The following is a 13,184-nucleotide window of genomic DNA, read 5'->3' as shown; positions in this document are numbered from 1 at the left end:
TTGTCAAAGAGATGTCATGTTAAAATGGTTTATTATGGTTAAGATGAATTGTTTAAAAAAATGTAAATAATGCACTCAGAAATGTAACTAATGCATTAAAAACAATGAAAGAATTAATGCAAAGTAAGTAAACGGCAAATGCTATTCACATTTAAAATGCTAAATTGTGCATTTTAACTAGTGCTGTGAGATTGTGCATGTTTAAGAGTGTGTAACACATTTTAAAGACAAATCTCATGCAAGGTTAAATCACAATTGGTATTTTAAAATTAAATTCTGAGAATAATAAAGGAAAAAATATGCTAAGAAATTAAAATGAAAAAGGATGCAAAAAATGAAAATGTAAAAGAAAGGCTGATTTTTTTAACAGTGTCATGTTTAAACAGATGATTATTGTTTAGAAAAGTAAATAATCGTGCAGGTTGTCAAGGAGCAGAAAATATTATGCAGAATGTAGAAAATCTTGAATGCTAAAAATGAAATGCTGAGAAATTAAAAGGAAAAAAGGGTGCAAAAATTTCCAGATGTAAAAGAAAGGCAGATTTTTTACAGTGTCATGTTTAAACATGATTACTGTAAAAAAGTAAATAATACAATAATAAACCAACAAACAATGACAGAATTCATGCAAAGAAGTAAATGGCAAACTCTATTTACATTTATATGTTAAATTGTGCATTTTAACAAGTGCAATCACATTGTGGATGTTTAAGAGTGTAAGCTAATGTCGGCGCAATAGATTAGTGGTTAGTGCTTTGACATACAGTATGTATCTCTCTCTCTCTCTCTCTCTCTCTCTCTCTCTCTCTCTCTCTCTCTCTCTCTCTCTCTCTCTCTCTCTCTCTCTCTCTCTCTCTCTCTCTCTCTCTCTCTCTCTCTCTCTCTCTCTCTCTCTCCCTTCCTCCCTCCCTCCCTCCCTCCCTCCCTCCCTCCAACTTCGCTTCTTGTCTCAATACTGTCCTATCTAATAAAAGGCAAAAAGGCCTTAATTTAAATAAATCTTTACAAAAAAAAAGGGTGCACACATTTCAAAGACTGATCTTTATGCAAGTTGTGAAGGTGAAATTATTGATATTTAAAAATAAAATGCAGAAAATAATGAATGAAAAACATTAAATGCCATAAAATTCAAAGGAAAAAAAAGTGCAAAAAATGAAAATGTGAAAGGCTGATTTTTTTACAGAGTCGTGTTTAAACATGATTATTGTTTTTTTTTTTTTTTTTTTTTAAAAAAAAGGTAAATTAACCAACCAGCAATAATAAACCAACAAACAATGAAAACATCCTTGCAAATAAGTAAACAGCAAATGCTTTTAAATGATGAATTGAACTAGTGCAAAATTAGTTTGAACTAGTGCTGTCAGATTGCGCACGTTTAGGAGTGTGTGTAACTACACATTTCAAAGACAGATCTTCATGCAAGTTCTCAAGGTGAAATCATAATTGATATTTTAAAAATGAAATGCAGAAAATAATGCAAAATATAGATGCTAAAAGATTTAAAAAACAAAAAACAGCGCAAAAAAAAAAATGTTAAAAATGCACCAACTGCTGGGTTAATGTTTTTAATTAAATGAATAGGACCAAATTTAACCCAATGTTTGGGTTAGCCCATATTTTACCCAATTTTAAAATAACCTTTGAATAACCCAGCATTTCTTAAATTGTGTAAAATATTAAATTTACAACAAAATGAATGCTAAAAAATATACACTGTAAAACAAAAAAACTACATGTAAAAAAGTCATGTCAACAAATGTTTTTTGTTACTTAAACTTATTTTAACAAGGTAATCCGGTTTCAGCTAAATTTGTTTATAGTTAAACAAAGTTTAGCTTAATATTTTAGTCAGTATGATTGATGTAAATTGAGATGACTAGAAAAGTTCATTGGATTCAACTAAAAACAAATGACAATGGATAAAGAAATAATAATAATTGAGATTTTAATGAAATTATAGCAAACACTATCAGACTGCGCAAGCTTAAAATTCTTCTTCACATTTTAAAGTCAATCCTTGGTCCCACTTTCTAATAGGTGGCCTTAACTAATATGCGCTTACACTGAAATTAATCATTTATTATAATATACTTGTGTATAATACATGTTTTACTTCGTACTTATGATTGAAATACCTGTAAATACACTGTTGACATCCTTACACCTTAACCCACCCTTAAACCTATGCATACCATCAAAACCTGTCCCTAACCCCACCCATATCCCACCTCAAGCGTTCTGCAAGACATTATGAACACAGTAAGTACATTGTATTTAGTTTTTGATGCAAGTACATAGTATTTAAGGACATCTAATATAAAGTAGAACCCAATTCTTGTAAAAGTAATACCATAATGCATTAATACAACAGGTTTTTTTTTTGTATTTGAGGCAAACATAATTACTAACTCACTATTATAGTACTCTAGTGGTATCAAGATCCTGCTTACAAGCTTTTTTCACTCCTAATCTTATAATTACTACCTGAAAACAGCACCAAAACCAACATTTTAATTTATTCCATGCCACAGTTTTGTCTGAACAAGACTGTTGGCCAAAAGAACGCCTATATGGGCTCGTCCATGGATTAAAACACAACCAAAGCACTGTAGATCTATGAAGCAACAGTGTGCAAATGATAAAAAAAAAAAAAAAAACCTGATTTATTTGTAAACCAGAATGTCGGTCCATTATTCAAAACGCAGAGCAGTTTTAGATCCATCGCAGGATGTCAAAACTGTTTTATGCACTACTTAAAAAATAGGTGACATAATGCAGGTAGATTACACACTCGACTGAAGCCAAACAAGGCATTTAAAACACAGACTGTATTAGGATTCCTGTGGATACACCCAAATGTAAAGAAGCTCTGGCAGAAAACCCAGAAAGCAGGTCGCTTGGTAATACAACACCACGGTGAGTCACGAAAAGTCAAGGAGAAGACTGCTTTCATTAAGTCTTGTACAGTTTTACTAGTTAAATAAAAATATAAAAGGCTAAACAAAAAGCACCCTACTTGTTAAATTAGGATAGGCAGGGTTTTTTTTTAATGCAAGTATAATAGTAAAGTGTTCAGTGAATGTGTTATTAGGTTAAACAGATATGCTAACAATGACATCCTACACTGATGGATTGTCTTTCAACCCTTGTGAATTACGTTGTAAAAATGTTGGGTTTCACACAATTAAGCTAACTTATTAGTTTTTACACATTCAAGTGGACTGAACATAAAACTATTAAGTTGTGCCTACAAAAAATCAAGAATTGTGTTGTTTTCGCTCATTTTAAATAAGTAGTTTGAACAAACAGCAAACATTATTTTTTTTTTCTGCTTGTTCAAACTACTTGTATAAATTTAGCCGAAATAACACGATTCTTGAGGGGTTTGGAGGGATGACTTAATTGTTTTATGTTCAATCCATTTAAATTTGTAAAAACAAGTTAACTTAACCTATTTGTGATTAGACAACATGGATAAATTGAGTGGAACCAAAGGGCATAGAATCACTAAGAGGCGACACTCTGTTGCTATTTGTGAAACAGCCACTAGATGCCGCTAGTGTCATGCGGTGGCCATTTGGAATGAAAATTCCAGTAGGAAAACAGCACGGATAACTAACATTAGACAGAATGAATTAAAATATTGAGTTAAATATGAGTTAAAATGAGTACATCCACTTTGAAAAGTAACATTTTAATACATTTTAAAACAATATCCCAAATGAAAATGGACAATTTCCAAAATGTTGACAAGACCAAGTTTAATACATCGGACATCTAAAATATCTGTTTCACATATCACATAAAAGTAAGATTAACAAAATAACTTCATTACTTTGTTTTGTTTTACTCAAATTAGGGTGAAGTAAAAAACGAGTATACACAACAAACTACACTATCTGGTAGTTTGTATGGCCTCCATGATTTTAATTACAGCATTAAAAATCATGAATAAATATATATAAAAATAAATAAATAAATAATTTTGGAGAAAGTAGCTGTTTAAATAAAAACTTTATTAGTCTTTTTAACAGACAACACTGAAAAAAAATACTATGTACTATTATCATATAATACTCCAACAAAAAGTGCTGTTAATCTGTTATCAACATCCCATTTTGAAAGTCATGTTAATTTAATTGAACATGTCAGTATTAATATGTATTATTCCAGTGCGTAAACTATTAAATTAAAGTCCTTTCACCTAAAAGTGACAGTATGGTTAATATATTAAACATTAAGTCTGTAAAATAAACTATTAAAAGTGCTGATAATCACCTGTCTATGAGTGTAAGTGTTGTATCGTCGTCTTTCAGGTTGTATTTCAGCTTTGATGCACTTTTTAAATGAATAAATAAAAAACAAAGCAGCTGCTTGCCATCAATAAGATCCAGTAAACGGCCGATCGTTTTCACTCCAGAATGGCAGAACCGCTGGGCGCTGCTGTTGCAATGGAACGTTATGTGTCGCCTCTTGGTGATTCTAAGCTCTTTGGTGGAGCTCTACATTTTTACAGGGTTTTGTTGTTTTTATTAGAATAGCATTGATAATAATATATATATATATATATGCATAACCATGGTTACAAAGGCGGTATGACATTTCATTGCTTTCTATTGTTGTCTTGAACAGGTGTCTCAAATGAAATGTGAATGAACAAAAATTGTTCTGTGGGCAATTGTGGAAAAGTAAAACATCACATTTACTTGGTAAATAACAATGGAAAAAGGCTAAATAAAAGCACTCGTCCTGTTAAATTTGTAAAAACAAGTTAACTTAACCTATTTGTGATTGGACAACATGAACAAATTGAGTGGAACCAAAGGGCATAGAATCACTAAGAGGCGACACTCTGTTGCTATTTGGGAAACAGCCACTAGATGCCGCTAGTGTCATGCGGTGGCCATTTTGGAATGAAAATTCCAGTAGGAAAACAGCACGGATAACTAACATTAGACAGAATGAATTAAAATATTGAGTTAAAATGAGTTAAAATGAGTACATCCCCTTTGAAAAGTAACAGGTGTCTCAAATGAAATGTAAATGAACAAAAATTGTTCTGTGGGCAACTGTGGAAAAGTAAAACATCACATTTACTTGGTAAATAACAATGGAAAAAGGCTAAATAAAAGCACTCGTCCTGTTAAATTAGGATAGTCAGGGTTCTTTAATGCAAGTATAATAGTATTCAGCTATAGTGTTATGAGGCTAAACAGATATGCTCCTACACTGATGAATAGTTTCTCCACCCTTGTGTTCCACACACACTGTAAAAAAGTGATTGGTTACTTGGAGTAAACCAATAACCTTAAAACAACAAGTTGACTTTGCTAAAATAATGTCAGTAAACCCATTGTAAAGCTGCGGTCACACCAGAGTTTGTGTGTGCGAAATTCTGTCGTGCGGCGCTGCGAAAAGGGGCGGGATTAAACAAGATGATTAGACATTAAAAAAAGCGAGCGATTGCTTCATGTTTTAAATTTCTGTTCAGAGAGGTCATGTTTTGATCCTCGATTGGTCTCACGCAGTCAAGTGATGCGATTTCGCAGGTCAGAGTTCACCAAGCTTGAACTTTGCACCGCAGCGAACTGCGAAACTTAATGCATGACCCTACGTTTCCGGTCAGACGCATTCGCGTGCGTATGAATGGAAGTCTATGGGAGGAAAAGCCCAGTGTGACCACAGCTTAACCTGGAACTGGTAAGTTGACTTCATTTTTATAATTATGCAAATTGAACTCACTTCTTAAAATAAAAGCAAACTAAATCAGTTTTTTCCAATAGACTTTATTATATTTGCTTTTTTCCAGCTTTTCTGTATCTAGCAAAATGACATACAGTAAAATAAATGTGCTTTTCCAGACTCCAGCGTGTCTTCTAAATTAAATACAGGCTATAATTGTAGATTTTATGAACTTAATGTAATATTGTAATAAGTACAGTAATTATTTGAAAACAGGTGTACTAAAATAGTCTGACGTTGTAAAAAGGGATTAGTTGACTTTAAAAAAATCCAACTAATTCAATTTGCATAATTATAAAAATGAAGTTTACTTAACAGTTCCAAGGTACAATGGGTTTACTTACATTATCTTTGTGAAGTCAACTTGTTGCTTTTAAGGTCATTTGTTTACTCGCTTTAAGTAACTAATCACTTTTTACAGTGCAATTAGGTTCACTTGTTTTTACAAATGTAAGTGGACTGAACATTAAACAATTAAGTTGTGCCTCTAAAAACATCAAGAATCGATTCAGCTTAATTTAAATAAGTAGTTTGAACAAACTGCAAACAATTTTTTTGCTACTTGTTTAAGCTACTTATATAAAATGAGCTGATACAACACGATTCTTGAGATTTTTGGAGGACAACTTAATTGTTTTATGTTCAGTCCACTTAAATTTGTAAAAACAAGACAACTTTATAGATTTGTGTTTGGACAACATGAACAAATTGAGTGGGACCATCAAATTACAGCGTATTGTTGTTTTTATAAGAGCATTGAGAATATTGAAAAAATATATATATATACAGTGCATCTGGAAAGTATTCATAGCACTTCACTTTTTCCACATTTGTTTATGATACAGCCTTATTCCAAAATGGATTAAATTCATTTATTTCCTCAAAATTCTACACACAATCCCCCATAATGACAATGTGAAAAAAGATTTATGAGAAATAAAAATCTGAAAAATCACATGTACATCAGTATTCACAGCCTTTGCTCAATACTTTGTTGATGCACCTTTGGCAGGAATTACAGTCTCAAGTATTTTGAATATGATGCCACGAGCTTGGCACACCTGTCTTTGGGAATTTTTGCCTATTCCTCTTTGCAGTACCTCTCAAGCTCTATCAGGTTGGATGGGAAACGACGGTGTACAGCCATTTTCAGATCTCTCCAGAGATGTTTAATAGGATTTAGGTCTGGGCTCTGGTTGGGCCACTCAAGGACATTTATAGAGTTGTTGTGAAGCCACTCCATTGATATTTTGGCAGTGTGCTTTGGGTCATTGTCCTGCTGGTAGATGAACCGTCGCCCCAGTCTGAGGTCAAGAGCACTCTGAAGCAGGTTTTCATTCAGGATGTCTCTGTACATTGCTGCATTCCTCTTTCCCTCTATCCTGACTAGTCTTCCAGTTCCTGCTGCTGAAAAACATCCCCACAGCATGATGCTGCCACCACCATGCTTCATGGTAGGGATGGTATTAGCATGGTGATAAGCAGTGCCTGGTTTTCTCCAACCGTAACGCCTGGCGTTCACTCCAAAGAGTTCAATTTTAGTCTCATCAGACCCAAGAATTTAGTTTCTTATGGTCTGAGAGTCCTTCAGATGCCTTTTGGCAAATTTCAGGCAGGGAGTGGCTTCGGTCTGGCCACTCTACCATACAGGCCTGATTGGTGGATTGCTGCACAGATGGTTGATGGCAAAGGCTGTGAATACTTCTGTACATGAGAATTTGCAACAATTTCAAAAACTCTTTTTTTCACATTGTCATTATGGGGGATTGTGTGTAGAATGTTGACATGAATTTAATCCATTTTGGAATAAGACTGTAACAAACAAATGTGGAAAAAGTGAAGTGCTATGAACACTTTCCGGATTCACTGTATATTTGTATATGTGCATAACCATGGTTACAAAGGCGGTTTGACATTTCACAGGTTTCTATTGTGATGTTTTGAATAGGCGTCTCAAATGAAATGTACAGCCTTGTGAATGAACAAAAATCTGTTTTAACCACCCCAACTGTGGGAAAGTACACAAAAAAGAAAAAGATTTTTTGCTGCTTGTTCAAACTACATATTTAAAAGGTGCTGAAACAAACCCATTCTTCAGTTTTTGAGGGGACAACTTAATTGTTTTATGTTCAATCCACTTAAATTTCTTAAAACAAAGTTAACTTAATTGATTTGTGTTGGGACAACATGAAGGAATTGTGTGGAACCCAGCCTTTTATACAGTGTAAAAACACAGGGCTAATGAAATATGAATGCAAATACACACAGAACCAATGAATCAACATTTGGTTTACCCCATTTGTCATGTTTCCTCCTCTGTTGAATGAGGGTCCGCTGAGAGACGTGCCAGGAGAAAACTTGAAGTCATAAAACACACTGTCCCCTTCTGGACCTGCAGATGAAGAACATGTTTTTAGAGCAGTTCTGCAAAGCTTGTCTAAAATACAATGTGCTTTCAGGGTCACTTTAAACATTTGCTGTATTAAAAGACAAACTGAAAACCGAAAACTAGGACGCACCTATGATAAACAGAGATATTACAGTATAGTAAATAATGCAGTTAGGATATTAATACAAATACAACATTCACAGATACAAATAAAAAATCTGTACAGTTTTAAACTCATAACTATAATGTACCTATGATGAACTTATGCTAAGCTAAGTTAAGATATTCTTACAAAAACAACGTTCACAGATACAAATACAAATGTTAAGCCTGTCAAATTTAAAACCTTCAACTATAATGTGCCTATGATGAACTTGTAACTAAGGTATTACAGTAGTAAATTTGCATATATTGCAATTAAGATATTATTACAAAAACAACATTCACAGATACAAATACAAGTTAAAAAGCTGTCAAATCTAAACTATAATATGCCTATGATGAACTTGTAACTAGGGTATTACAGTATAGAAAATAAGCAAATATTGTAGATAAGAAATGATTACAAAGCAGCTTTCACAGACACCAATGCAAATTTAAAACCTGTAGTGATGAAGTATGTGATGAAGTAAATGAGCCAATACTACTATTATTATTTATTACAAAACAATTCACAGATTTTAATGTATAAAGCATTTCTAGGTTGCTAAACTAGCCTGTGTTTATGTTTATTTTTTTATTATAAGTCAATAACATCCAATTTTCAGTTGTAGAAAGTCATGCGTTTCTTTTTTCCACTATAAATTATACATACAGTTGAGGTCAGAATTATTAGCCCGCCTTTGCATTTCTTTTTCATTTTTAAATATTTCCCAAATGATGTTTTACAGAGCAAGGAAATTTTCACAGTATATCTGATAATATTTTTTCTTCTGGAGAAAGTCTTATTTGTTTTATTTCGGCTAGAATAAAAGCAGTTTTTAATTTTTTAAAAACATTTTAAGGTCAATATTATTAGCCCCTTTAAGCTATATATAATATACAATAACTTGCCTAATTACTCTAACCTGCCTAGTTAACCTAATACCTAGTTAAGCCTTTAAATGTCACTTTAAGCTGTATAGAAGTGTCTTGAAAAATATCTAGTCAAATATTATTTACTGTCATCATGACAAAGATCAAATAAATCAGTTATTAGAGATGAGTTATTTATCTCCGTTAAAGAGAAATTGGGGAAAAAAACAAACAGGGGGGCTAATAATTCTGACTTCAACTGTATATCAAAGACTAAACATCCCATTTTGGTGTCTATACCGAATTACATTTATAAAAGCGATTCTATACAAGCATAAATAATGCAAGTGTCTACTTTAATGGTTAAAATAATGTTTAAAAAATAAAATGTCCAAACGTGGGGGAACTAATATTCTGTCATCATTCAGCATAACAGCCTATATTTATGTACAAATCGAACAACATACTTATTATGACTGGTTAATATATAGTTGTTGTATTACTAGAACTAACAAAACTGACTAAATACTGATTAAAGTACTTTTACTATTGCATGGTTCATAGTATTTACTATAATTTACTATATTTTTGCATGTGGGTAGCATCATGGCAAGTCGTTCATAGGGGAAAAATATTAATATTTTTGGATGGTAGGATCCTACTGTAGGATATATTATACAATACACAACAGTGTAGAAAGATTAGGCCTACTACATTTATTAGTTTAGAAGCTCATACTATAGCATTCATTAACAAAGTGTTGTAAATACTATACACTTTACTATAGCATGGTTTAAAAACACAATGGTATTACTGTAACACTTTTCCATGTGTCATAAAATATCCACAATGAACATTTTGCTAATCCTGTAAAAGAAAAACTCGACTAAATCCTGTATAACAAGTGTTCACTCTGTAGTGGGCGAGGAAGCGTGTGCGAACACACTCTTACTGCTGTGTTTAAAATCAAAATAAATGAGACCGTATAGACGAAATAGGCTTCATAAAAATAAATTAACCAACAGTGAAATTTTCTGTAGCATATATTATACCAGGAGTAGGGAACCTATGGCTCGGGAGCCACATGTGGCTCTTTGACCAAAAATATGTGGCTCTCCAGCTGTCTCTCTTCAATTAAAACTGTTACTAAAAATCAGTTTCCTACTGAAAATACAATTAAAATGACCTTTTTATTGTATATTTTTACAGCAAAATGGATAAGAATAAAAGGACATTTCAACTAATGAGCATGTGAATTAACTTGAATCAGACACCAATAAAGAGTATGCAACTTACATTTCTATAGTAACCTTGCGCACATAAATTCAAACAACATTAATGAGTGTTAATGGCGAAAAGAAAAAAAAAAGCTATAAATTATCCTTTCTTAATACATGGACTTGCTTGTCATGTGATGCTTATATATTCCCGATGGCTCTTTAAAAAATGCATTTGCCAAAAAAAAATCAGAAATGGCTCTTTGCTGAAAAAACGTTCCCTCCCGACCCCCGTATTATACAATAAATAACAGTGTAACATAATAAAAAACCTAAATAATAGGCCTACAACAGCATTTGTTAGTTTATCAGCTGACTAATAGTATACTATCGCATTCATTAAGTTTTATAAATATATATAATATAATATAATATAATATAATATAATATAATATAATATAATATAAACACTTACTATAGATGGTTCAAAAACACAGTAGTATTACTGTAACATTTTGGGTCACTTTATTTTGATGGTCTGTTTGTTGAATTTAAGTTACATTGCATCTACATGCCAACTAATTATCATTAGATTATAAGTAGACTTTTAGGTTGGGGTTAGAGTTGGTGTAAGTTGACATGTACTTGCAAAGTTACTTATAATCAGCTAAATGCCTGTTGAAGCAGCAGTATCAGCAGATATTAAGCAGACAGCAAATGGACCATCAAAATAAAGCATTACCCATTGTTTCCATGTGGACATAAAATATCCAAAATGAACATTTTGCTAATCCTGTAAAAGAAAACTCGGCTAAATCCTGTATAGCACACTCTTACTGCAGTATTTATTATTAAAATAACTGAGATAGACAGAATAGGCTTCATGAAAATAAATTACCCAATAGTGAAGTTTTCTACAACTACTGTAGTATATATTATACAATACATAACAGTGTAACATAGTAGCAAAAATGAAAAACCTAAAGATAAGGCCTACTACATTGATTAGTTTATCAGCTCACTAATAGCATTCATTAACCAAATGTTTTCAATATAATACACTTTACTATAGATGGTTCAAAAACACTGTAGTATTTGCTGTTACATTTTTGGGTCACTTTATTTTGATGGTCCGTTTGTTGAATTTAAGTTACGTTGCATCTACATGCCGACTAATTCTCATTAGATTACATGTAGACTGTTAGGTTGGGGTTAGGGTTAGTGTAAGTTGACATGTATTTGCAAAGTTTAGATATAGTCAGTTAAATGCCTGTTGAAGGAGCAGTATCAGCCGATATTAAGCAGACAGTCCACTAATACTCAAATGGACTGTCAAAATTAAGCATTACCCATTGTTTCCATGTGGACATAAAATATCCAAAATGAACATTTTGCTAATCCCGTAAAAGAAAGCTTGACTAAATTCTGTATAACAAGTGTTCACTCAGTAGTGGGCGAAAAGGCAAGTGCGGACACACTCTTACTGCAGTATATAGAATTAAAATAACTCAAATAGATGGAATAGGCTTAATGAAAATAATGATCCAATCATCAAAATTATCCAAATTATCCAATTTTTACTTTTCTAAAACTACTGTAGGATGTATTATACAGTACATAACAGTGTAAGGTAGAAGTAAAAAAGAAAAGCCTAAAGATTAGGCCTACTACATTTATTTGTTTATCAGCTCACTATTAGTATACTATAGCATTTATTAACAAACTGTGGTAAATACTATAATACACTTTTCTGTATGGTTCAAAAACACAGTAGCATTATTGTAACACTTTTCCATGTGGTCATAATATATCCAAAAGGAACATTTTGCTAATCCCGTAAAAGAAAAACTCCACTAAATATATAACAAATAACAAGCGTGCACTTACTAGTGGGCAAGGAAGCGAGTGCGGACACACTCTTACTGCTGTGTTTACAATCAAAATAAATAAGATCATAGACAGAATAAGCTTAATACAAATAAATTAACCAATAGTGCAGTTTTCGACACTACTGTAGGATATATTATACAATAAATAAAAGTGTAACGTAGCAGTAAAAAACATAACGAATAGGCTACAATTTACTACATTTACTATCAGCTTCTATATAGTTAATAGGCTAAAAAACGAGTTGTAAATTTTATAATACACTTTACTATAGTATAGTTCAAAAACACACTAGTATGCCTATTTACACTAGCAATTTTTCTATGTGGACATTAAATATTTAAAAAAAATAAAGATTTGGTAATCCAGTAAAAGAAAAACTCGACTAAATCCCGGATAAGAAGCGTCTGGTGTGCGATGTGGTGCAGAAGTGCACTCACTAGTGGGCGAGGTGGCGAGTGTGGACACACTCTTGCTCTTGCTGCTGTATTTGGACTTGCTCTTCTTGATGGTGTGCACCTGCTCCAGTACCCGCTGCTGTGCGGATCTCTGCTCGCGGTCAGACGGGACCGCCAGGGACGTCTCCTCCACATTCGCCAGAGACAGTGCTGATTTTAAAGGTTCGGGCATCATTTTGTCGTTAGTCTCCGCTCCAGAGACAGGCGAGGTCCGATTAGTAAAGCTCCAGGTATCTGTTGCTGCTTCTCGGTGTGGCTGCTGTGTGTGTGTGTTTGATCGGTTGTTTGACTCACGGAGAGACCCACCTGGTCCAGCCCTCACACACGCCCATATGACGAGTGAGCGAAACCCATTCAACACCTGTCCCGCTCCCGAGAACACCCGAACATCATTAATGATGGAACAAAGTGTCACTTTTAATAAGGGGCAAGCTTACAAGTGCCTGTTTTCTGTTCAATACGAGAAAAGGCGTTGCT

General features: G+C 33.1%; 1 protein-coding gene across 1 annotated transcript in view; it reads right to left on the bottom strand.

Annotated features, from left to right (window-relative positions):
* pkp1b (plakophilin 1b) overlaps nucleotides 1-13,099 on the bottom strand; it is a 40,943-nt gene extending 27,844 nt beyond the window's left edge. The window contains 2 exon segments of the mRNA XM_056460595.1: nucleotides 8,037-8,134; nucleotides 12,690-13,099. Coding sequence (XP_056316570.1) covers nucleotides 8,037-8,134; nucleotides 12,690-12,882 — 291 coding nt within the window. The 5' untranslated portion in view covers nucleotides 12,883-13,099.
* Between the last annotated feature and the right edge of the window lie 85 nt (nucleotides 13,100-13,184).

Source organism: Danio aesculapii, chromosome 6 (genome assembly GCF_903798145.1).
Source record: "Danio aesculapii chromosome 6, fDanAes4.1, whole genome shotgun sequence".
NCBI classification, from domain to species: Eukaryota; Metazoa; Chordata; class Actinopteri; order Cypriniformes; family Danionidae; genus Danio; species Danio aesculapii.
The sequence above is the reverse complement of the archived record's forward strand: the minus strand, read 5'-3'. Positions and strand labels throughout refer to the sequence as shown.